This window comes from Thunnus maccoyii, chromosome 1, assembly GCF_910596095.1.
Source record: "Thunnus maccoyii chromosome 1, fThuMac1.1, whole genome shotgun sequence".
NCBI lineage: Eukaryota > Metazoa > Chordata > Actinopteri > Scombriformes > Scombridae > Thunnus > Thunnus maccoyii.
The window spans coordinates 13,660,982-13,688,596 of NC_056533.1; the positions used below are offsets into that span (position 1 = coordinate 13,660,982).

Here is a 27,615-nt window from a genome sequence, read left to right on the forward strand (position 1 = left end):
AAATGAAGGCTAATAAAAACAACTTCATATCCTACCTGGCAGATGCTATTATGGTATGATTCATAATAAAATATGTAATGGATGGTTTGAAGAATGAACTTTCTGATATATTCACTGGAACCAGACTAACCTGTGATGCTGATTTTGGCAGACCACTTGGAGGTCCCATCAAGCACAGCCTGCTTGGCTGTCTTCAGATGGCTAGCGAAGTCCTCTCTGGAGATTTGGAACATCTCCTGGATCAACTCAAACACCTCAGGACGGTTCTTCTCCCTTATCTTCATGCGCTCCTTCATAGCCATGATGATATTCTGAGTCTTGTCCTCTGCCCCGTGCTTGGAGCTCTTCTCCACTGCCCCTGAAACAAGCCAAGAGGGCATTCATCATGTGTACTCATCACCTTTCTTCATGTCTTATCTTTTAACTATCTATGGTTGGCTAACATTCATTTATCTCTACTTGTGTGTGAAGAGTTCACAATATAGTGTTACAGCATCCAGCAACAGATCAGATCTAATGTGTGTTGGATGTGTGATGGATGAGAAATCCAAAATTCATGTGTTGATGTCAGTGTGTGTATATGTGTGTTTATTTATATGAATGTGTGTCTGTAAGACAAAAGAGACCCATGCGACGGTTAATTCTCTGTATCTGATCACAGTATCATCTTGTATCTGCAGTGCGTTCATGAGTGCAGATTGAAATGTGATAAAGATGAATCGCAGTTTGAATTATAAAACATTGTTATGCTTGTATAAAACTGTTACAAAACACTGAGTTTTATAGCAGCCAGGGTGTAGCTAATCCACTTAAGTGTGTGTGAGGATTGCCGTGAGGATCATCCTGAAGCCTGTGTGTCGCATTGTTTCTATTAGTCTACACTGTTACAGCAGGGGTGTGCCTGATTGAAAAAGCTGATTGGAGATTGTAATGAGTGCCAGTGACAGAGCGAGCAGTGTAAATGCACCATGTTACTTGTAGCTACAAGTGGTGGGGGATATGTAATATGTATTACACAAATCCCCACAACAGCATTCACGTGTACTGTGGGACTTATGCTTGGTATTTATAGACATGTGCGGGGAAGAAAAAAACAAAAGTGAAAACATTACAGACTGACTACCACATGGCATGGTGCATACATAACAGATTCCCAGAAAAAAACATTTAATTCAAGATTAAACTCATGTTAACGATTATATAATTTCTACCGTCTAAAGACTACGATTAAAAAATAGACATTAGAAGAATACATGTAACATAATGATAATAGGTCCGTGTTATTTTAAATGCAAATAATACTTGCTCTCACAGACTTACACACAGAGTGTTAAAATCTCTGTGAACCATACAAAAAAGCATTATGGGAAGGAAAAAAATAGGTCAGCTGTCAGTGTGTTGATGTATAAATTAATCTACTTCCTTACTTTGTAAACAATCTGCATTGAGCAGGTCCTGGCACTTCTCGTGGCATTTAACACCACACTCTGAGCAGCGCATGCCCTGGCGGGCGATGCCCCACAGCAGCCCCTCACACTCATGGCAGTAGGTGGGCGCAGTAGCTGTCCACACCTCAAAGTTATGAGGTGTTGTGGATGAAATTGGGTAGATCAAGGCCTGGAGAGTCTTCTTGAAGACATGTAGTTTCTGAAAAGAAAGAAAAGTGAGATAGTGTATAAATAAAATGATGGAAAAAAATGTGGAGATGTGAAAAACAGAAGAGGTAGGGCTGATGCTGTTAAACTCTCATGGTACCATGAGCTACAGAAAATAAGATTTCACACCAACTGCGAAAGTGAATAAAAAAACAAGTTTGCGCTTAAATTGCCTTTCAGAGATGTTTAATACATCTTGAGATCAGTACTGAAATAAGATAAGAGGAATACCTTTGCACCTGCTGAGAGATCAATATCATAAATACAAAGTTTCAGTTTGGAACTTTAGCAGAATACACAACCTCAATAATCTTTATTCACATCGATCTGCAATCTGAGCTGGATAAAATTTACAATACCCCTCTGCGTTAATCTTCACAATCATATAAATTGACAAACTGCAGTGATGATTCATCTGTACTGCTGTGTTTTTCAAGCTTCTTTTTTTAGAGAACAGGATCAGATTATATTATTCCAAGAGATAACTTGTGGGAGTCTTTGTTGATCCTATTCTGATACCTTATCATCAATGGAGAGGTCAGTCGTATGAGAGAAAATCAGCCTGACATCTCATTAAGCTTAGATTAACAGCATCCTTAGCCCAAAGGCTTTAGTCACATTGAGTGGTTTACTGACAAAAGCTTCTCCAGACCAAATACTAAAGTTGACTAGAGGTCTGTCTAGACTGATTGTTGTGTAACAGAAGCCTCTTCAAATTGAATGCTTTACTGCAGGAGCCCTGCCATCCACAACGACTGGAAAACGGGCCAGGACTTGCCAATTCTTGAAGGGAGAATCAATGGATGCCGTAAATAAGGTTTTTAAAAGTGAGCATTATCCAGATTGAGAGCGAGGGAGGAAGAGAGAGAGAAAGTGATGGAGAAAGAGAGGGAGATGTATGGTGGTTAAATAAATCTTCAAGAGGTACTTGCTCTCCACTTCTACTGCGCTCCACTCCTCATCCCTTCTCCTCCTCCCTGCCCTGTGCTGTCAGCCCCCTGTGTGTTGACAATGTGCTTTTACACCTGAACAGTGGTTCTGCACTTCACAGCAGGGACTACTGCACTGCCCACTCGGACACACATACCCACACAAATACACACGCACTTGCACAGATGATTAAATGACACCCGATGACAGGACAACAAGGCTATAACATTGTGAGACTTTGCGTCGCTGATGCAGCACAGAAGCTGCTGAACCCTGGAGGACCTTTAATGAAACACAGAGGGAGACAGAGAGAGATCTCTCTTTTAATCTGAGGACGATGAGATGAAGCAGATGTCTGAGATTTATTCGCAACTCACACAGTAGCTAGAACAGGGCCACACCCGGAAGCCTCACCAAATATAATACTGAACCGTCTGGTACTGACAGCCTGCAGGAGATGAGGGAGCCAGAATTTCTGTGAGTGTGGGAAATCTCAGAGACCTCTCAATCTCTGTTTCTCTCACTCAGATGACTTGGCTGGGAAATACCATCTTTTTTGGCTGCAATTTTACCAGCCAACTAGATTCTTTTTTAATGGTACAAAACCTTAAAGTTACTTTACTGAGCATGTTAAGTGTGTAACTCTTTTTTCCGCTTTGGCATTTCCATAAAATAGTATTTTAATATCTATTTCTTTGCTCCAGTCTATTTCTCTCTTTTCAAATTTCCCTCCCTATCTGTTTCCTCATTCCTGACACTGCATGTCACACTGTGCAGCAGATGTGTGAAGAATGCTCCATGTGTGAGTTTCATCTGTTACACTGTGAGGTAACCCTGGTGATGTGCAAGACACTGGTAGAGCTGATTGACAGCCGCAGCCTCTGCCTGACAGAGAAGAATCTAATCTCTCCTCCTCCTTTCACCCCTCCTTTCCAATTTCACCACCTATTGTCCTTGTCAACCACTTCATTGACACCGCTATCCTCCTCATCCTGTTCCAGCCTTCTACACCTCTAATCTTTCGCTTTAACTACTGTACCATTTCAGCCCTGACGAGTAATCCATGTGGTTTTCCCAAAAAACATATGACCTGGGTGTAATATTTAAACAACTGCAAGTATTTTTAAACTCTAATATCTCTAATCTAATATGCTTTTCTGCCAGATTCACAAAACTACTCAAAATGACCTGGGCAGAAATCAAAGGCATGTATTGTATGGTGTAGTGTATTTGCCAGCTCACAGCTTACCTGATGCTATCTGAACTGACTTAAATCAACACATCACATCCTATTTCCAGTAACTCTTTGACCCATGTCATTCTGTGTCTCCCTCCTTCCTTAATACAACTGAGTCCCTGCCTTTGTCTCAGCAGGTAAGCAGGCCCTAGTTTATGTTGACAGTCACCATTAAAAGACTCTGGTGCTCAGATCACATGCAGCTCAGAACATTAAGCGGACACATGGGCCGTTAGCCAGCTCACATATAATGTTCCTTTCTGCTCTAAAAAGCAGATGCATGAGAAACATGATGCAGAAAGAGAAAAGCATCAAGGGAGAGAGTTCTACACGTCATAGCTAGTGTGTTTACTAAATTAAATTCAATTAAAATGTATTAAGTTAAAAGAGAGAACACAACACCACAGAGTGCTAATCTAAACGGATTGAAACATCTCTCCAGGGAGTCGAGGGCGGATTGTACAACATGGATGCCTGATCGGTGACTTTAGGGCTGTAGGGTCATGATGACAAATCACTCTCTGCTTTGCTCTCCTTTAATTCTCTTCTCATTCGCTTCCACATGTCCTTTCCTTTCCCTTTCTCCTCTCTTCCACTAACTCCTCTGCATTCTTAAACAGCATATGGTCATTTACTGAGTACCCTTACAGTCCTCACAGGAAAGCACTCTCCTGGACTTAATGCAGCAGATAAAACTCTGACATCTGCTCGTCCTACTTACCAAGACCGCACAATCTGCAGCTTTGCTCGGAACTCAGCTACCCTCGACCACCAATTATTAAACTCCTCATTTTATCCTAATCAGAATATTGGACATCTACCCCTAAAGTTCAAGCCTTTACGTACTACTGCTGCACAACCTCCATATTTGCCAAAGAATGAGCTCCCTTCGCACACCAATTAACACAGTGCATCTATAACGTAATTTCTCCCTCATCTAGGACATTAGTTGTTCATCCCTAAAGCCCCTTTAATCAAACCCATGGCTATTAGTAAGCAATCAAGACCCTGTCACTTTAGGGCAACTGGGCATGTGGACCATGAAGACCAAGTGAAGTGTGTCACATAGAAAAGTGATAGGAAAATACACACAAATTGAGAACCATGTCTCTTGTTTAAAAAGATGAAATGATGTACAGAGCACAATTTAATCCAGTAATCTTGTAGGCTTAGGCAGTCCCATGTTGCACATCAGCGGATATGAAATTGTCTGCGTGTTTGTCTTGCTAAGAAACTACTTTCTCCTGCTGTTTGCCTCCTATAACGCCGTCTTTCCTCTGGGAGGGAAGAATTGCAATCAATTAATGCAGAGAGAGCTTTGGAGGTCAACACAAAAGTGTCTCTAGCTATTGACTGAGACATTCTGCCCTTTCTCTATAACTCTGCCTTCATCGATGCACAGTGCTTATTATTAATCGCAGGGCATAGTCTAACTGAAATGATGGGACCATTTCTTAATTTCTGGACTCAGCCAAATGATCTGACAGAAACAGCATAGCAATAAGAGTGAGTATCTGGCCACAGAGACCATTTTAATAAACTGCAGTGTGAATTACTGTATATACAGAGAGACAGGAAGAGAGACAGATGATGGCATGCTGTATGTACATCCAAAGAAATAAGGCCAGTAAAGGATGCAATCCATCTCATTTTCATTTTGGAACCCTGCGTTCCTGGCAACGTGATCCCGAACCCTGAAGTACAATGGCTGCAGCAAACAGCACAGCTATAAAAGTTTGTCAGTGTTCCAGCACACTCTTCTTCCAAACACCACCCTAAAAAATAATGAGAGCACGGGTCCAGCATCCTATGTCTCTGCAGAGCCCTCCATTACCCACCAAGACTCCACTATAACCAGACAATGATTTCCATGCAGGCAGTGAGTGCAGGCATGTTAGTACTCACCAGGTCCTCATTATTCAGGGTGGACCGGTTCACCAGAGCGAACGAGATGCCTGCCTTTCGAGCAGTGAGGGTCTGAGAGAAGAGGAAAAAGAGAGATGATGAAAAGGGAGAAATCCATTGACCCATTTTACTTTTCTGCAGTTTTACACAGTATAACAATGGATTTACAGACAGAACACACATCTATACAGAGTTACAGCTTGTGACTGAATGATAATATTGAAGCACTGAGTAGAAATAAATGTCATGAAGACTGAATCATTTATTTTGGTCCCTAAATCTAACAATATAAGAATAATTTTTACATATAGAAATTAGCTAACATAGTAAATGAATTGATGAAAAAATAAATGATATCTACAGTATTTTGTTATGGATATCACTGAAGATAAAGCTCCGCATCTTTTGCTCTTAACTCGTGCACAATCACGGACAAACAATAAGCTTACCAAAGCCTGTGATTTCCAGGTGGCATGAATAGAGAATGAAAGAAATAAAGAAATTGAATTAGACAAGGAGTGGGAGGGTGAATTATGAAAGCACAAACAGCAGAGTAATTGTATTTATCCATACTGAGAGCATAAGTGTCTCAACTGCCATGCAGGACTGCTGGTTAGGGCACAGGGCTCTAGAAAAATAACTATTATCGAGAGAGATTATACAGCCGTTGCATGATTCTTTATCCACTCATGCATTGGAAGTTACTAAATTGCAGTCATGCTTGGCATTTATATTCATTTCTCTGTTGGATGAAGCTTTGATCATATTTTCTGCTGTCTGCTCTGCACATTAGTTTGACACAGAGAAACACAAGACACACACACTCATGTATGGGTGAAGCCAGCTGTACTGCACGACACCGACTCACGCGCACACACAACACTGACTCACACACTTAAAAAAACACACACACATCTGTTCAGACGTTCGCAAATTTACTCAAACATAAATGATACGCGCCCACACAAGGCAATCTCACAAACACAAACAGGTAACACACAGAGACACACAGATATACACGTGTAAATTAGCTATATTACATTAATATCCATTGAGTCTGGGTGACCAGAGATTGATAAACATTTATCCCATACTGGAGGAAATTACGTAACAGAGGAATGCAGACATGGACAGCTGACAATATTGGATCAGTCTTTACCACGACCCTCTTGTCTGTACAGCCCAGCTATGGTAAAGATCCATGGAAGCCATGGAGAATGTAGGAGGGAATGTGACCTCTACATGAACTGTGAGTGTTGATGTAAGTTTATCAACATGCACCAGCACTGCTGAGGTTGCTGAGGGCAATACAATATGACCCTGTGTCCAGATAATACCTGTTCAGCTACAATATAGCATCCAGTGCTTTGTGAATCGATTTCAAACTATTTCTTTCCGTTTGTTTATGTTTTTGCATCCCGCCATAATGTGGGGGAACCCTGCCGTCGGTTCCAATCAAACGCTGTTGCTGCCCTGAAGCAATCGCACAGCAAATGGGGGACATTGACAAAGGAGAGGCATGAGAGGGGACCAATTAATTTGCTGACTACTGACTTCATCCCACGTGTAAAAGGCTTGTTCAGTGTCACTTTTACATGATTTAAAAGCCTCACACAGTTAAATCAGAAGTCAATGAAGTCTCTTGGATATATTTTTGGGTTGAGTTGTCACCATTTCAAGTTAAATGCAATTTTCCACACCTGCCGAGCGACACACAAAAAAGAAGAAAAATGGCCAAGCATCGGCAAGGCTGAAATCTGACAACTCACTGAAAAATATCACCCATAGCTGTTATGGGTCTATGTAGGAATGGCAAATATACACGCAAAATCCAAAAAAATTAAAAAATAAAAGACGACAACCCATACTTACCAAGACATTGTTGGTTATTAATTTCATGAGAGATATGGACAAATACAGTATCAACTCATGTTGTTCACTGTGATATAAACATTTATCAGCATCTATGTGTATGACATCAAGCTGCATTATCATGTGCATAAAACGCATGTTGTATTACTTCACAAGAGACTCGAAATCTTTAAAAAGTATTAAAACAGGTTGTTTTTAAACAACTTAATTTAAAATAGTTGAGAAAATATTTCTATCCTTTTTGCTAAAATACATGAAGATGAGAAACATAACAACACAAGACAGACACGCACTGTGCAGCACATAATGGACAAACAGTTATAAACAGACATGAATACTATTGGCATCACAACCGCCTGTTGTCTTTCAGAAGGACTAACCATGTGGCACAGTGCTAAAGTGGACTGCACTGCAACAGGCCTCTCTGTGGGATATGTTATGACACATTATGTTGTAATAAAAACAAATTGGGGAGCATCACTGTGATGCAGTATCTTAAACACCCTCTCTAGGCTAATTAATTAAGCCATAGAGTTATAGCTAAGGTTACATTTAACATCCCACAAGGCAGTGCTCTACACTAAATTGCCAGACTTCTAAGTGGTTGCTTTTATCACCAATCAGGTCCTTACTGTTTTATCACAATGAAAGTTTGTGACTTTTTAAAAATCTACTTCATTTTGAAACTGCAAAGCAGGTCTACATATGTGAAGTCAATTTAATCATACAAATCATGTGCTGTAACATATTTGTAATTAAATCCAGACTAAATTATATTTAAATAACCATTAGCCTACTTTTGCAGAGACTTAAGCTAAAAAGCTATAATTTCAGTCCTGAGGATATCAGGCTATATAATAATGACAGACAGACGCTGTCACTCACTCTATCCCAGCATTATCGCAATTTATCAATTTGCCAGTAAAGTGAAATTCTCATTGTTATCTTCAGCAGGAGTCCATACTCACACAGAGAAGGATTCCGCCAGTGTCGTATAATGTGGGGTCACTCAGATAGATTTAACATAAATCACACATAACCTTGTTGAGGCAGATGACTCACCAGGTCTCGGACAAGAGGCACTGTCCTCTTGCGGCGTAAATCTGGCATGCTGTCAATACCATAAAGAATACTGCCAGCCCTAGAGAAGCAGACAGATTTAAGGTGTATTAATATCATAATAATACCATGCTGGGGGAGACATTACTACCATGGAAGGGGGGCCTTGATTTACACAGCTGGCAAACATCGTGGATCATGCCTCCTGCCTAACCTGTCTCACCCCTTCCTCTCAGCTTCACATGGTGCCGACCACCTACACTGGAGCTCTTTGTAATCCCTCTCACCCTCTGCTGTTCCCATAGACTCCCTTTCTTCCATGTAATTTCAATTTCTACAGGGCAGTGCTGCAGCAATGCATATTACTGATACATATTATACCTATTATTGAGTAATGTGCATACTGTGAATCCTGAATATGATATTGTATTATATAGTGATGGATAACTGCAGCAAAAACTATGGCAACACCTTAAATTCTTCCACACTGAGTTTTTCCAATTTCCTCTAACTGTTTCTACAAGTTGTAGTTATCTTTCTCTCTCCATCCTCTAACTCCCTTGTGCACACTACACAGCTCCATACCAGTCTTGCTCCTTTCCTGTGAGGCTCTCAGTGGCATCACCTCAACTGTCACTCAAAGCCTCTCTAATGACCTCAAAATGACATCAAGGCCCCAATGCCTCCACACAGATAAAGCTCCTCGAGCTTTTCTGTCAGCCCTCTCAGCGACATCAGTGGTATGACCCTAAAGATACACAACGTGATGAGCTGCACGGGCTCTCGCCTCACCCTAGGGTCCCTGCTTCTTGCTGCCTTTATGCACAACGCATGTTGCAGATGGCTGCATAGCAATCTGGGGTAACGAATGCTAAACATGTTTAACTATTTTTTTCCCTCATGACATTATATGACAACAGTTGGCTTCATCTATCTTTCACATTCATTTTCATAATTGACCATTAATTCATACACCTTTCTGAATAGGAATCAGATATGTGAAGCCAAGAGGATAGGCTCCATTACAGATGTTGTGAAGGCATTAGGCGTCTTGTATCTTATTCTTCTCTCTGTGTCACAAAATAGGCAGCATGATGCCTTGATTGAGACTGCATACCAGAGAAACAGCATGCTTGTACATTTCTGTTACATGTGGCTCAGTATGGGCGTAGAAAACAGCACATCGGCAAAAATTAGTGTAATTGTGAACGGATCAGATCATGAAAGTGAGCCACCACTCACCCTCCAGACTGCAAGCCGAGCACTTTGGGGTCCAAAATACTGCGAGGCTGCAGAGAGAATAGTGACACACAATGTAAGATAAGAAACTACAAGGTAAGTACACACTACCAGGCACAAAACAGCCAAATTAAAACAAAGGAAATATACAGTATAATACAGTAGGAATATACAGTACATTTGGAGGTCATTTCAGGACAAGATAAATGATAGGAGATGAGGAGTACAGCACAGAGAGAAGGGAGGGAAGCACCAAAGGCAAAAGACCAAATTATTCCACATCAATGTAATTTGTGGGCTCAAGACTGAGAGTTTTGCCGCTCTCTGTGCTTCAGGCCAGATTTGCCTATTGTGTAACGCTCCCTCCTCGCTGACCAAAATGTCCAGTTTGAAACACAAATCATTTTCTGAAAGGAGAGGAATAAAAGGATAAACACCACAAAGTGACAACAAGATGACTCATAGGCACATGCAGCATTCTCTTTCATACCGGATATCACTTCAGTTTAATTACAGGACAACAAACACACACACTCATTCACCCTCAGGTAGATGTATTATTTGAAAACCAATTCTAGGGTGATGCATTTCACCACATACCACATAAACACAAATACACACACAGCATACACACATACACAAACACATGCAAGTGCAAGGAAATCACAAATATCTAAATGGTTCATGATAAACAATGACTTAAAACCTGAGTATCCAAAGCACTGCAGTCTGAAAGGAGAAAATGACAGGAGGGTGGAGAGTTAGAAAGGAGCAGCTCACTGGAAAATACACACACTTAGGACACTAATCTACTATTACTGCCTAATGACACAATTCAGTTTTGCCTAACAATTTATGCAGAAATGGAGAATAGTCAACAAGCCCCTCAGGGAGAATGGCTATGAACAGAGGAATACTGTATACAGTAGAACCAGTAGAGAAAGTCACTGTTATACAACAGAAAGCTCTCAGCTGAAGGTTTAAATGTAGAGATAATTCTTACACATAAAATTATCAAAATCAATGCAGCACAAATTTAAAAATTATGCCTTTGATCAATAATATCACCTGAGTTAACACTCATAGCTACAGAGACATGGGACATTAGGTAAGCCTAAGCAATTGGTATCATATTGCCATTTCAGAAGGGATCTGTGAGAGGGCAAGCCCTTTAAATAAGCAAGACTGCAGAGGTGTAATTACTGTGCTATTGATCCATGGGTGATAAATGGCAGCATAATCCTGATCTAATGCGCTACAAACAGAAAACAGCTGTTCACAAGAGAAAGATCAAGTTGCTGCTCTGATTAAAACGACACAATGCTTGTTGTTGACATGCAGTTGCTGCATTATTGCTACTGAATTAGACAATATTAGATAGCTTCTCTCTTTAATTTTGGCAGTTTTGTTTTGTCTGTTAACTTAAAAGTTGACACATATTTTAAAAAAATCACACCATGAACACACTAATTGATAATCATTATAATAGTGATAACTAGACCTGCATTGATTGAGAACACAGTACATAGTATTCAGTGGATGCTTTTACCCAAAGTGCTTTATAGTACCATTAGTGTTCACCACAAGTGTATATTTGATAATGAGTGGTCCTTGTGGATGCATTTGATCATTTAAAGACATTAAAAGTGTATTCCAGTCAACATTAAAACAAAGTTGTCTGAATTATTGAAAAGATTTTTGTAGGAAAACTACAGTTTTTGTTCAATTGTGACAATATATCACACGCAGAGCAACAGCACTTAAAAAGGAGCTAAGGTGTGAGTGGGTACCATGGACAGCGATCAGCTAAGCTACTTTCAGCACAGCTATACAAGATAGTGCCATCTCCTCTACCAGCAAGTCTGCAGCTGTACTAGATAAAGCCAGACCACAAAGATAGGCTATAGGCTGCTGATATAAACCTCATTTCACAGGTGCCTTAAATCTGTGGAACAAAAATGTAATTGATTGGTAGGAAACCTTTGTGACTATGTGCTGTGGGCAAAGTGTTGAGGTAACAACAGTCGCAGTAAATCCTGCATCTCAGTGCCGACACATATGGTCACACCTCGCATAGATCAGAGCTCACTGGAGCAGAAAAGCCTGCACGTAGCTGATAGGACAGTGCAACCAGGACTGACCTGTGTTCCAGGAACATGCATTCTTGTGGAGACATTCAAACACACTTTCACACAGAGACACACAAATATACACTGATGTGTGTCTATATACATACATAGACACAGGCGGACAAACACACACACTGAAGGAGAAATTCTTCATACAACTGCAGCAATCATAATCAAGAAAACCCAAAATTAGTGACAGCTGGATGACACAAAGCTCTATAGAAGTGACAAGCTTAAACATATTTCAAACTGACAGAGCTACTATCTTTAGGTTTTAAACAAATGCTACCTGGGGATCATGGTTTGGGTTAAAATTACTACTTGGTTAAGGTTGGGCGACCTTTGTCATCATGCTTACAATAATAATCGTAATGTTAAAATTAGGGGACGATCATGGTCATGGTTTTAAAAAAAACAATGATGACTTGCAGTTGGAAATGGGAAACAAACAGCAGTCCTCTGTGTTAAAATTTTAAGTTTGGTTGGCCCATCCATCCACCCTGACCTCTTTTCTACATGGGGATCACCATTTCAGATTTGTTCAAGTCTTAAGTCCTGTGTCTTAAAATACAAATCACACCCAACATAAATTATAGCTCATTGGAGCAGAAAAAATCTGCTGGGGTCAAAAATTATGCCAAGTTTCAAGTCTCATGGAAAAGACCACGTCCATTCATGACTAACATTAATAACTGAGGTCAAACACAAAATGTCAAATGTTTTTATAAAATATTTCACATTTCTATCCCTGCTGCTCACTGACAAGCAGTACTGTACCTCAAAATGCAACTGCAATTGCAATCACATCAGCATTAATGTTACACTGTTAGCAAACTACCATCTACATTAACAAACTAGGAAAAGTTTCAATTCACGTATGTGAATCACACATTTGAAAAGTTTAACTTCAATGACATTTATGACCCACCCTTAGATGCACCTAACTTATCAAAAAGGCAGTGCAGGATGTAGTACAGCAAGATTTACTGATGAAAAGTAAAGTAAAATCTGAGAGTAAGGGAGATTGTGCACACCGGGTTCATTTGGGTGTATTCAAACAGTTTAAAATGAGCCATATCTACATTTATTGCTGAGACAGGATTTAGTGTAATGTTCATAACTGCTGAAGTGTATTCAGCACTGTCTCTACTACCAACAGCTTGTATTGGTAACTTACAATACTACAATACTGTAGTTCCCTGACCTCAACCAAACAGTTTCAGCTGCCTAAACTTGACTAAGAGTATTTTGGGGCTATATTGTCTTCATCTCACCAATGAGTAGTTTCAAGTTACTTCAAAAAGTAATAAATTAACTGATTAATGCAATACTCTGTAGTTCTTATCAATTGAAAAAAGAAAAGAAAAGGCTACATCACTAACTTTTCATGGCTGAAATGTTTTTATAATAAGAAACAGGAAACACACAGTATAGGCTATAACATTTTAATGGCTGAATCCCATTAAGGTATTTCAGGTCCAGGAATATGATATTGTGCATGTCAGCTCCCTATTGGTTTATTGATACACCTGGAATACAGTCGCAGCTAATGTGATTAGTTCCACCTGTGCTTATCTTGCAATAGTATGACACATTTAAAAGTGTAATATTAAAGTTACTGTGAAAAAGGTCCATTACTTAACAGTATTAATACTAGTAACATTATTTTTCGTTACTCTGTCCAGCTCTGTCATGGTTGCCTACCGTAAGCTATTTAAGATGTGTGGAAATAGAAAACGAGCATACACACTAAACTATACTATCGCTAGCTCAGCGACAGTACCAACATCCCCATCCTCACAGTGAAGCCCAGGGGGTTCCCTCTAACTTCGAAACAAAACCCAGGTGATTAAGCAGTGGTAACTATAAACACAACATGTGAAAGACAACTTTTGAATTACCAGAAGGTCTACAGTATGTCTCTTCTTTGGCAGAGCTGCATGTTTCCATCCAGTCAGTGGCTTCACTGAACATACAGAGATTAAACTGATTAGACTGACTCCTCCTACCCAACTCTCTGTAAAACAGCAACCAAACCCAAAAATAATGACTCACCATTTTGTACTAGAGAAGAAAACACATCAACTACAGTATATGTGCAACTTTAACACTCAGTGTTCCCCTCAGCTCTTTTTTTTTTTTTTTTTTTTGTGGCAGGCTGATGTCAGAGGGTTTGTTTAGTTCTGTTTTAGTGCAAAAATAGAATCCCTTTAGGCATAAGCCAGGAATAGAGCATTGGGGTAAAATGGGTTATCACCCCACATCTAATCAAAGAGAAATACTTGTTTTGTTTTTGAAACTGAGATTTAAATCGTACAGATAAAGGGAACACTACTGCCTTAATCACTGTGGTTATGCAATTATTCTACACCACAATCAGAGACAGCATACAGTGTCTAATCTGACAGCCAGAGGTAATGTAATGCAAACTAGAGTCATAGCTCCTCTAAGTTGCAAGCGAAACTGTGGAGAAGAGGCTTTCCCTGTTTACAGCAGTCAGATGACAACAGCAATACTGAATCAGTCAGTGCTATGAATGGGATGGGTTACCTAAAATTACGGAAGCCCATAGGAGACTTTATTAAAATGATAATGAAAACTTGAAAATGAAAATGTAATTCCACAATAGCATTATCATTTTTCCACATATGTATGTGTTATTTGAGTAAAACTTATAATAAATAATGAAAATGCAATAATCCAATTTGCATTTTCATTTTCACATACTCATATGGGTGTTCTATGACCATATTAAAAAGAAAGTGGAAAAGCTGTTTGACATTTAATTTTCAATGTCATACACCGCTGTACAGAGGACAATATTCAGATGTTAATTCAAAGTTGAAAATTAAAATGCAATATTGAAAAAAATGCAAGCTCACTTCCCATTTATGCAAGCAATATTTAAGTCTCATTTAAATTAAAATGCAATTTTCTAACAATTTGAAAATGAAAATGAAAATTGCACTTGACATTTCATTTTCAAAGACTTAACCTGCTTTACAGGGGACAATATTTAAATGCAATAACCAAAACAGCACCCCATTCTATTGTATTTACATTTACATGTCACCACACTCTTCTGGGGTCACAATGAAAATGAAAATGCAATCTGTCAGTCCTCTCATCAAGCAGTCAACTGCGTCAACATTCACTTATTTCACCTTAGCAGTCAACCAAAATCTGTTTCTGAACAAATCTGAGGCAAGAATCAAGCAATCCAGTTGCTGAATCTTCACTCATATCAAATCTACAAGGCCTAATTTAAAAGTTTGTTCCCACTTTCATAAGGCAAGGTACTATTGTCAAACTGCACAGAGCAGATCAAGCCAGATCACAGGAACAGCATCCAAAATAAAACACCCTTTGTCAATGAGGGGCCATTAGTTATATACAGTGAATGGTTATGTTTTGTAACCCCAGATGTGAAATTGATGAGGTTATTACTTAGCCTGAGCAGAGCCAGTAATAAGAAGTTAAGATTTTGTGCGCCTACGTCTTTGTTGTGATTTGTTTTTAAAGTATAAAACACTAAAATCTCTTGTAGTTTGCTGTTAACATGGTGCTAGCATTATCTAGTTGACCAGATGCTCTATGCTGTTCCTGTATCTGACTTCTTGTCTGGCTTGATCTGCTCCGTATAGCCTGACAATAGTATCTCGCCTTACTGTACAGCAGGTTAAGTGTTTGATTGAATTTTCAAATTGTTAGAAAATTTAATTTTAATTTTAATTATGACTTAAATATTGCCGGCATAAACGGAAGATGAGATTACATTTTTTTATATTGTATTGTAATTTTCAAGTTTGAATTAACATTTGAATATTGTCCACCGTACAGCAGGGTATTACTTTGAAAATAAATGTCAAACAGCTTTTCCATTTTCATTGTAATGTAGTCATAGAATGCCCATACAAGTATGTGAAAATGAAAATACAAATTTGATTATTGCATTTTCATTTTCATTTTCACTCAAATAACAAATACATATGTGGAAAATTATAATGCTATTCTGGAATTACATTTTCATTTTCAAGTTTTCATTATTATTTTAATAAAGTCTCCTATGGGCTTCCATACAAAACTACAACAGAGACTCTTCATTCTCTGTATCTGCATTTTTCATATCCACACTTTCTTGAGAAATGGTGCACTAAGCATAAAGAGGGTCTACCTCCTTTGCTCCCTCAGGAGCAAGCAGCAAATTTCACTAGCAGCAGACCTCTATAAATATTCCAAGCAAGGTTGACCTGGTTACAGAATGCCCTTGGGAGTGTGAATTAGCATCTGAATACAGACGCTGCTGTAGCCAGTTGAAGACAGGCCTGGCAAGAGTGGCAGTACTGCTGAGACTCCCTTCACAGCTCCCACACAGACCAGCCAGCACGCTTCAGAGCACGTGCATGATGAGCACACATCAGCTACAAGAGATGAAGGCATAGAGCTAATGAGGGAGGAGTATAGAGAATACATATCCATCTTTAACTATTTCTCCATCAGTATTATAATGAATTTTAAACAAATGTTTCCAGTGTTTTCATCAACTCTGTTAGAGCAGGTGAAAGAGATTGTGGAAAATGTCAGGTGGTTGGTAGTTTAAAACTGGCAGATAAATGGACAGACTGTCAGAGTTCTTTAACGATCTGGTATTATGGCCTTTTTGATTCATTTATATAAATATTGAGTCTATTTTAAACATATGTCTGACATTTTATACACCAAAAGTTGATTTATTTAAATCCATCTTTCCTTACAGCCCAGATTCCCTTCTGTCCTCCAGCAGGCGGAAGCTATTTACATAAAATCGGCATTATTAATGACCACTTCAATTGGCAGGAGGTTTGGCCCCCAACTTCACCCCCATCCAATCAGAATATGTATATACCTAATATATGCAAACTCCCTTACACTGCATCTTTACCTGGAGTATTGTTTGCAGCTGGAGATGTAAGTCAGTATATAGAAGTCTAGAGAGCAGAGTCTGATCCTGAATGAAGGGGAAGAACCTGCTGTCGCACAGTTGAGACTTCAACAGAATGTTTTAGAACAGTGAGATCATGTCCAAGTTTCCTAACAATGTAAAAGTATTTTTTTCAAACGTAGCTGGAAGTTGTTAGCTTAGTTTTAGCACAGATATATTGTATTCCTTTAGCCAAGTAACAGAAAGAAACAATGTTTATGAGTGCACTTGTTTTAAAACTTCATGCAAAGATTGAAGATGAAAAGATTGAAAATCCTGCGATGTACTGAGTCTCATTAAGCAGACGGTTGGCTGTAAATATGGAACACACACACAAACACTTGCCGATAACAGAGGGAATTAATTTTCAGCCATTCCTGATATAAATTTCCATCCTCTGGAAGACTATGCAAAAACTTTTTAGCTTCTGAACAACTAATAACAGCACACTTTCAGTGTCCTGCTTTGGTCGTCATCTGACTGAAATGCAAACTACAGAAGTTATGGCAGGGGTGGGCTCATGACTTTCCGGTTAGCTCATGAACCATGAATCTCAAGATTTCAAATAACTTAAAAAGACCATGGAGATAGAATTGAGTAATTTTACATCACAGGACAGCCCCCACCATCACTCTAATCCATCATAAAGCTCAATTTTTCTTGTTTAACGCAATACCAGTCCTTTAATGTTAGGTAGCATTGGCTGAATTTTATGCTGTCAAAGAAATGCATTTGAGAGTATTTAGGATGACAGCGAAGACAGCAGTCAATCATGTCATTGTTGACTTTTTTGATATGTCTTTTTCTAAACAAATGCATTACAATATTTTATTTGTTGCATAAAGCATTTATCCACAAATCAAAAAGCATCTTAATCAAGTATATAGTTTTTATATATTTTCTTGTGATAATGTGTGTGATTTGCAGGATTTCACTGTATAAATAATGGGCATAAAATTGCCAGAAATGGCTAGCTCTAATATTTACAATTACACACATTGGCTTTCCTTTTTTTATGGTTACTCCTGCCTCACATTTCTTCTCGTCATTTTGACCTGTTTCATCCTGTCTCAAGATGTTTTTGCACTGTTGGTTAAAGTCTAAACTAACAATGATTATCTTCAGTGTCTGAGCTCATACATCACTGTTCACAGAACTAGTACACACTATTAAAAAATATAGAAACACTGTAGCAAACTAATAAAAGGCCAATAACTCACTTCTAAAAAAAAAAGATAAGAGCCATTAGACAGTGAGTACAACTGCTTGCACATTTACATTTGGAGTCATATGCCTGGAGTCTACTGCACGCCTAACCTTGCACATGCTTGACTGAACAACATCTTTCCTGGTAGTCCAGCAAAAGCAATGTATAAAAATAAGAATGCACAGTCACAGGCAATAAATAGCAAGAAATTACAGTGCAGAAATTCTAAAGATTTGTTTTATGTTTGAGATGATTTATAAACAATGTCAACATTACATAATTTGTCCATCAGAAAGCTCTGACAAGTTCATTTTTAACAATAAAATGTAACCATTCTTGTTCATCTTATTTTGTTTTGTTAAAAATGCAGGACTGTAGGACTATATATTGTACCCAACAAGTTCTCCAAATTAAACGACAAAGTATATTACTTGTCCATGCCCTCTAGAATGACACATATTAGCAATTTCTGTTGTAATGCTGATATTAATAGGACAATATTGTTTCAGTGCCCTGCAAAACTGTTGTAAATAACTGTTGAAAAAAAATCAGTGACAATGCAGTTTAGGCACAAAAACAACTTAGATAGGTTTAGGGAAAGATCATGGTTTCAGTTAAAGTTACAACTTTGTTTAGGTTAGGGGGCCTTCGTCATCATCGTTACAGTAATAACCACTTGGTTAAGGTTGGGAAATGATCATGGTCATGGTTTAAAGAAACCTATGTTGACTGTTGGTAGGAAACAGGACACAAACAACAGTCTCTTGTGTTAAAGTCAGAGGTGCTATTGTTTCCCCTGTCAACCCTGACCTCTTCCCTCTGTAGACTAGGTGGCTCTATAATAACGCCACACTACTTCCTTCTTTCCTCCTAAAGGTCAGCAGTCATAATTAACATGGCTGCTAAAGAGCTTTGTCTCTTAAGTGTAAAGAAATGTTGCTTTTAAAGATTTGCTGAAATGACTGATGCTATCAATTGGTTTTAAAGAGTTAATGGGTTTTTAGGAGGACGGTATCACTGTGCCAGATTTTAAGACCTCCTATATCAAAAGCGGTATAAGCCTCAAAAATCAGTTTGGCCTTACAGTCTACAAGAAATATTGATGCATCCCTTCTATTCTCACTGTGTTGACATGGATGAGCTAACACAGAGAAGTCCTGGAGGGATACTCAGGCACCATTCAATCTGTTAACACTGTGATGCCATATTTAAATAGAACTGAATAGAATTGATCATGTATGGTATATTGTCGTAATAATTTAGATGATAATGTATAGTGTACTCTTATACTTTATATGAGCTGCAGTTTGTTGGTCTTAAAAGGTTGGGAGGCATGGGCATGATCGCTTACAGCCACATGACAGAGAAAGAATACTGTTTCAGAGTCAGAGCTTCAGTAAATAACAGCCCTGCTGGATGCTTGGTGAATGTGGCCAATGAAAAGGTTTGTGCTTACATCTGTCACACAGCCTCACAGTCTTCCGTGTAGCCTGTATTCCCTGACGTAAAGTACATACCTCACCATGAGTACAGTTGCAGCTACATATGTAGGTCAAAAACCTTTTCACTTTAAATGAGAGTGGAAATTCCCTGGTCTCTCTTTTCATTCATCCAGCTGAAGAACCACTTTTCCTTCAATTAATCAATCCTAACAATTTATACACCCAAGTTGATTTTAAATCACATTCTTTTTAAGTAAGACTTGACCTATCGGCTACACAGCCTTTTCTATTCAAGGCAACTACTGCAATGAACAAAAACAATGATACAAAGAGACAAATGAGAGCCTTGGCACAATATTCTGTTGCACATAGAGAATAAAATATCTCAAACTTAAAACATCAACACAGTGAAAACATCAGCAACATACAGAACATACTGGGTGGTAAGTCAATATGTACGGACTTCATGTTCACACTTGACTTAACTGCCTGTCACCATAACGGCACTCAATAAAAGACTGAAGTCATGTTTTTATTCATCTATATATAAAGGAAGGACTCTCTGTCTGTATGTCTGTCTGTCTGTATGTATGTATGTCCTTCGCGTATCTCAACAACTAATGACCCAATCCTCTTCACACTCGGCAAGTGTATTGCTGAGGACCCAAGGAAGTGCAATTTGGTGCAATTTGGACATGCGACATCTTCAATATTAATAAACTGTAGCAATCAGCTCTGCAGCAGCAAGGTGGGACTTCTGGGCTCTGTGACTGCATGTCATGAACACAGGCAGAGATCAGAGCCGTACAACCCTGCCATTAGAAAGACAAGGGGAGGACATCTCTCTTTGTTTGATAACATTAAAAGTTAAGCTTCGTTGTTGGCTTCCCGAGTCATTTTAAAAAAGACGAGAAAAAGAGAGAGAGAGAGAGGGTGAGTAAGCTGACAGCGCAGGCGAAAGAGAGAGTGCTGGTAAGGAGAGACAGTGGTGGAAAGCTTTCTCTGAGAGGGAGAAAACCCGTGAATGACAGAAATACAATGTTATTTCCTGACTGTTTCACGTTTTAAAGCACAAATAAACAACCATCAAACACTCAACAGATGAACTGTGGAGACAGATGCTCTTAGTTTCTGTTTCATTTTCCTCCTCTGCATTTCTTCTTTTCATTCATTCATTACATCCAACAAAAGCAGTAAATACAAAGAACAGGACAAATCTGTGTTGTTTTTTCCTCATGTGTGAATGTTGTGTTTCAAGCACAGCAGCTGAGAGTGTGTGCACGTGAGAGAGAGAGAGAGGTGGAGCGAGGAGAGGGAGTGGTGGAAAACTTTCTCTGCAACAGAAAGCCTGTGAATGAAATAAATGGCTGACCAATCAGTGGTCTGCAGTGTTTTCACGTCACCTTTAAGTATGAGCTCAGCTCAAGAGAAGTTTTTACACATGGCATGCTCTAAAAAGAGACAAGTAGACAGCGAAAACACAGCTTTTAATCAAGAATGGGCAGACTCTTAGGCTACTTCCCACAGGCAGTTCAAAACCAATATGTCTGATATAAGCACAAAGCTTTTGAGCAAATATACCCACTCAAATGATCTGAACTGAAGCCAGAGAAAATAAACAATCTAAGAGCCCAATATGATCGATCCACTTTGAGGATGCACATTTTTTCAAAAGCTGTAAATGCAGCCCTCATTATACTTAAATTGAGAAAAGATTCACAAGTACAGTACTTAACATCTGTGTAGAGTGTTAGTTTCTTTCCTGTTGTTGGTGTATATACTCATTCACACCTCACATCAACACTATTAATTTTTCTATGTGTTAAAGCAGCAGTACCGGAGGCCAAGCAATCAGCCCGTTCCAAACAGGCACGTTTTGAACAGGCATTGCACTAGTTATGAAGAATTGATGGTAGGTCTGGAGGCCAGCCCTACTGTAGCTTTGAAGGTCTATTAAATTTTGATGATAAATGATAAACCTCCAGAAAACAAGTTTGACAATCTTATCAGTTGAGCCACAGTCCACTAAAAGAGAATTTAGTACTGCTCTATGGGAATACAAACACAAAGTCAGTGCCCATACTAACACTGCCCTCCACCTTCAGAGAGAATCCCATCTTCGGTCTTTCAACTCAAAATCAATCACCAATTCCAAGAGACATCCATAAGCTGATCAAAGTCTGGGGTTCCCATAAATCCAGTCTGGGGTTCCCATAAATCCATCTGATTTTTCAAGCCTTAGGCTTGTCTCAAACACATAAATGAATGTTATTCTCTGTGATTCAAACTGCCACTAACAACACAGAGGACCTGCTGCTGGATGTTTAGGATTAACAGACCATACCAATGGTTTTGTATGTTTTAGAGCAACTAGATATTGTGCATACATTTTACATTGCTCACCATTTCACAAATCATACTAATACTTTATGGATTTATTATTTTTTCAATTGGTTAATATTAATTTAATATGGTATGAAAATAAACATGCAGAAACTTCAGACTTGTTAGGCATAGGCATTTGATCACATTAAACATTTTTGCTGTAACTTTTATTTATGTATTATTGTCATCTTTTTATACTTTTGCCAGTGTTACTTACCATGTGTGGTAGTGTAGCTGGAACCATTTGACAAATTTCCTTGTTGCTATGGTCAAGGATGCTCCAACATTTGAGACTTACATGTTGATGACTGTACCATCTCAGTGACACTGTAAATTTGCATTACCTTATCCTTTTCCTGATGTCAATGTTTACTTGTTGTTTATCTCATCTCTCTTTGTCAGTATCTCAAACAGTTGCAGCTGAGATGTTAGCTTACTTACATTAATATTAATAGTTACTGTTATTTATATATATGATAGAAAAACACATTGTTATGACCTCCCATGTATCGCCAAAGTAAAATGACACCATGAAAAACATTAAGGAGTAAAAAGTCATACCCCCTGCCAGGATCTGCTGCTCCAGCTCAGCCATCTGTTTCCTGTAGGCCCTCAAAGCTGCTTCCTTGAATGTGGGTCGCACACGCTTCTTGGTTGGGGCTTCTATGGGCTTCTCCTCAGGAACATTTTTGTTTTCATCCTCCTGCTGTTGGCCCACTTTTTCAGACACCTCAGCAGCCTCCTCTATTATCTCCTCAACCTCTTCCAACTCCTCATCACCCTCCTCCATCTCCTCTGTCACATCATTGTCCTCAGTCTCGTCTGGTTCTTCTACATCCACATACTCCACCATTGCGTCATATTCAGCAGTGTCCTCAGTCAGATGGGTTTCATAATCCTCACTGTACTCTTCATCATACTGTTCATCCAAACTGCAATCATACTCCAGAACACATGCCTCTTTACTTGTCTCATAGTCTTCCGTGGCATCAAAATCTTGAGAGGCCTCAAAATCCTGAGAGACATCATTGTCTTGAGAGGCATCAATGTCATCGGAAACATCATAGTCCTGAGAAGCCTCACACTCCTGCACAGGCTCCTCTGTCTCCACTGTATCGTTAGCATTAGTCTTGTTCTCTAAATTAGCCAGTACCTGCTCCATAACTTCAACATAGTGAGTCTCATTGTCTACTGATTGTTCCCCAGCTTCTGCCTCTGCACCTGTTTTCTCCTCCTCTGCCTTGTAGAAGACAGGTTCTGTGTAGACATCAGAGTCTATGGTAGTGCTGGAGTTATTTGCAGTTGAGGTGGACAGGGTGCGGAAACGCCCCATAAATGAGGAAGAGGAGTTGGAGGGCTCCTCAGGGGGAGCAGGGGTATTCTGAGAACCAGACTTCCAAACAACCTCCAGAGCTGACTTAGCCCTTTGCAGTGTAGATCCAAAGCCAAAACCAAAGGACTTCTCACTGAGATCTATGCTGAGCCTGCTGCTCCAAGACTTTGGCACCTCCTCCACCTTCTCTGTTCGAATCTCACTCTGACTACGGTACATAGATGAAGACTTACTCTGGGCCTGATGAAAGCTATGATTGACATCCAGCTCGGGGAATTTTTCTTTAGGAAGTGTTTTGGAGCCTTCCTTAGGGGCATCTTTAGAGGCCACTTTAGATGCTTCGGTTGGGGTTGCTTTAGGTGTCTCTTTGGGGGACACCTTAGGACTCTCTTTAGAGGCTACCTTCGGGGCTTCTTTAGGTGGAATCTTAGAAGAACCTTCTTTAGTGGTTACTTTACTAGTCTCTTTAGGTGCTACTTTAGGCATCTCTTTTGGGACCTCTTTTGGTGGTAGTTTTACAGCTTCTTTGGTAACCTCTTTAGCAACTTTCAGACCTTCTTTAGATGCAACTTGTGTGGGTTCTTTAGCATTGACCTTAGGGGACTCTTTAGGGGATTCTTTAGGGGACTCTTTAGGGGTTGAGACAGGGCTCTCAAGTGGGGTTAATTTAGGGCTTTCTTTTGGTGATTCTTTAGGACTTTCTTTAGGAGTCATTATCTGGTTATCTTTTGGGGTTGCTTTAGGAGTGACTTTAATAGCCTCACAAGGAATTACCTTAGATGTCACTTTAGATACTTCTTTAATGATGGGCTTTGTGGCATCTTTAGGTGTTAGTTTTGGACTATCTTTAGGGATGGCTTGAGAGGATTCTTTAGCTGCTGATTTCTGAAGCTCTTTAGGTGACTCTTTAGGAGCTGCTTTAGAAGTTACTTTAGGTGAAACTTTAGCAGACACCTTAGGACTTTCCTTTGCCAATATTTTGGCAGGTTCCTCTTTTGGAACCAATTTAGTTTGTTTGTGTGTCACTTTCGTGGTAGCTTTAGTGGCATCTTTAGAGGATACTTTCATGCTTTCTTTTGTGATCACCTTAGACCCTTCTTTAGACTGCCGAACAGATGTCTTGATGACAGGCTCCCGTTCTGTGATGGGAGGAATGATATGTGTGGTTATAGGTGGTAGGGAAGATTCTCTATCAAGCATCATGAACTCTTCATCCCCTTCAAATTGTAAATCAACCTCTTGGCATTTAGTGATGTTCTCTGGAAAACCAGGGATGGTTGATGGGTCAAAAGGACTGCTAACCTCTATGGAGACTTCCAACCCAGAGTCAGCACCTTGCTCCAGATGATGCCAGTCTTTCCAGGGTGATAGGTCACCTTGCAGAGAGAGCTGGGAGCCACTGTAGTGGCTTCTGTCCCCAGACATGCAGACAAGTCCATTGCTTACCCCACTGTCAATAGTTTCTGTAGTCTCAACCTCATTGTGTTCATAGGGTTGATTCTCATGGCCGAGTGGATGACTAGGGCTAGCATACCAGGAGGAGGCCATGTCCTCTTGTTTTCTCTGCCACAATTCCTGATCTGAGGAGGACAGCAGCGAGCAGCCATTAGCCCGTGTAAAGTATTGACTCTCTGAGAAGTCTTCCGAGTATGACTGGCAAAGTTTTGAGCAGTCAGACTCAGAGCGGCTGAGTTTAGGGGTGGAATAGTCACTCTGGGAAAGCCAACCAGGGGTCAAATCAGAGTAGTAAGCCTTTCCATGCTTATCTGGGTCATAGTAAGAGTCATCAGCATAGTGAACTGTGCCTGAGTAGCCTGCCTCCTCTCCTGACCGGCTATGGTCATGGGATCGCCTCTTCTCTGATTTGCTCTTGTGGACAGGCTTTGAAATTACCATTGCATATTTATTTCTGCTTAATTCATCTAGTTCTTTATCACTGTCCATTGAGTCCCAATCATCGCTCTCCACTACTTTATCCTTTCCTGAGACCTTTATATCCATGCTTTCATAGGTTTGTGAAGAAGACATTGTTTTGTCTTTTCTCTCCTTTCCATCATGAGTTAAGCTATCAGTAGAAACTGTAATACCAGTTCCTTTAAGTTTATAACATTTTTTCAAGACTAAATCCCTATCTTGTGTTGTTGCAAAAATAACAATAATAGGGCGAGGTTTTGCATTAGAACATTCTCTTTGTTGCCCTAACCTATGAGCAAGCTCAATTTTAATAGTTTTCTGGGCATCAATGAAACCCATTTTGTCTTTTAGTATTTTATATATTAGACTCTCTGTTTTCTCTGACCTTTCTTCAGGAACATTGATGAACCGCAAGGTTGAATTATTGGCCTGATGGCTAATTTGTTTTATATAGTCATGGATATCACGTGTTTCCCTTCTAGACTGGACAAATCCTGAGCGAAGCTGCTCAATCTCACTCTGAACTACTTCCACACTGCTAGAGATCTCATCAATGGAGCTCTTTAGGGCATTTACATGGCCACGCAGCTCAGACAGTTCTGTCTCTATCTGGCTGATCCCCTGAAGCTCCTTGAAGATCATCTCCATAACATCCTGTGTTTGACTGATGCAGCCTGTGGAGGAGGAGCCAGGCTCCAGGGTTGAGCTCTTTTGCTGCCGTCCAGCACGATCCAAGGACTTGCTCCGGATGCCCAGTGTTTTCCTCCAATTGCTCACCTCGGAGTCTGAGGAGACACATTCCTGACTCTTCTTCCATTTTCTTAACTTGCGTAGAGCACCCAGCCGAAGTGTGTGCAGACTGGAGCGTTCCACTCGTTCTCCCTCAGAACTGCCATCAGAGGGAGCCAAACTGATGAGGCTCTTCCTGTTTCGTCTTACTGGCATAGTGTGGGATTTATGCTCATCCAGTCTCCGGACAGGTTTTGTCTCACTCAAAGAGTCAGAGTAGCTACTATCAATCGAAAGAACCTCAGGAAAGATACTTTCATTATTATTCAAAAAAAGAGAGTTTTTTGGGAGTCCATTTGCTATAGCCACACGATAACTAAAAGTGGGTGAAAGAGACGAGCAGTCGTTCTTTCCGTCGTCTTCTTCAAGTGATATGTTACGTGCCGAAGAGCATTTGGAAATCTTTTTAACTGTAGTCTTCAGTGTGGTAGAAAGAGTTAGATTGTGTGCTTGCAAATCAGTGGTCAATTTGGGCTCTTTATTTTCGCTTCTCTCTTTCTTCTTTATTGGGTTTGCCAATTTCTTTGTAAACATTCCTTTGCAAATCTTTTCAAAGTAGGATGATATAGTCTTGATTAGATCAGAAACCATGGATGGCAATCCTGTAGACTGTTTATTGTCATCTAGTGGAGGAGAAGTTGGCTGGGAATACAGCGGTGGTGAGCCAAGCACTATCAACCTGTGCTTGACAGTGGGAGCCCAGCTCACAATCACTAAAACTGCAGTCCACGTCGAGGCTCACTAATGATTTTAAATCCAATGGCCTTTCTCCAGAAAAGGAACATCTCTCTGAAAGACAAAAAAAAGAATATTTACTTACAATTTGAATACAGATTCCTTGATCACACTTAAATTGTAAGCACAACAAGCAGGAAGGAAGAAAGAATAGAAAGTTATCAATTCACAGTCAACAAGACAGTGCTTATTATAAAATCCCTAACACAAATAATGTATAAAATCTTTCACTGAGAAATCTAGAAACCCAATTCATTCACCCAACCCAATTAATTTTAACATTCAAAGTAAAGACCATTGACCATTTTGTTATTGATTTGGGGGTGGAACGTCTCAAGCTGTATGGGGATCACTTGCATGTGCATATGACTGTATGTGCATTCATGTATGTGTATGTGTCAGTCAAGGTCAATAGACCCACACGCTAAATTGATGTATCAAGCTTCTACAGCAAGATATAGTTATTCTAATTGTTCAATGCTTTCAGACAGGAGGTCTAAAGTACACAGGGAGTATCAAACTAAAGCATGATCATAGTTCAACAGTGTGTTAATGATATAATCAAATAACTAAATATCTAGTTTGATGAAAAATGCTGAATATTTGGTATTAATACAGGGGCTGAACTAAGTAGTTCTCCCCCTCATTTTCAAAACATCAAAGACAAAATGTGTCAGCTATGTTCAATATATTGATTATAATGATGAGGATGATGCTGGCATCTTCACTAGTTAAAATGATGAAGTTAATGGCCTATGTTGTCATGTATTTTATGTCCCAATTAGTTGTAATTGGAATGGTCCAGCACCTGAACCATTCAGGTG

The 27,615-nt window shown here is 39.6% G+C and overlaps 1 protein-coding gene across 3 annotated transcripts in view; it reads right to left on the reverse strand.

Annotated features, from left to right (window-relative positions):
- Positions 1-27,615, reverse strand: part of LOC121901898 (protein unc-13 homolog C-like) — a 113,731-nt gene that overhangs the window by 79,176 nt on the left and 6,940 nt on the right. The window contains exons 2-9 of one of the 3 annotated variants that reach the window (XM_042418998.1): positions 22,582-26,845; positions 10,604-10,626; positions 9,901-9,947; positions 8,662-8,740; positions 6,177-6,182; positions 5,728-5,799; positions 1,428-1,647; positions 131-358 (exon numbers count right to left, since the gene is read on the reverse strand). In XM_042418998.1, coding sequence (XP_042274932.1) covers positions 131-358; positions 1,428-1,647; positions 5,728-5,799; positions 6,177-6,182; positions 8,662-8,740; positions 9,901-9,947; positions 10,604-10,626; positions 22,582-26,647 — 4,741 coding nt within the window. In that variant the 5' untranslated portion in view covers positions 26,648-26,845. Of the gene's footprint in view, positions 1-130; positions 359-1,427; positions 1,648-5,727; positions 5,800-6,176; positions 6,183-8,661; positions 8,741-9,900; positions 9,948-10,603; positions 10,627-22,581; positions 26,846-27,615 lie in introns of those variants that run through there. The other 2 variants (XM_042418981.1, XM_042418990.1) reach the window with 2 other exon arrangements.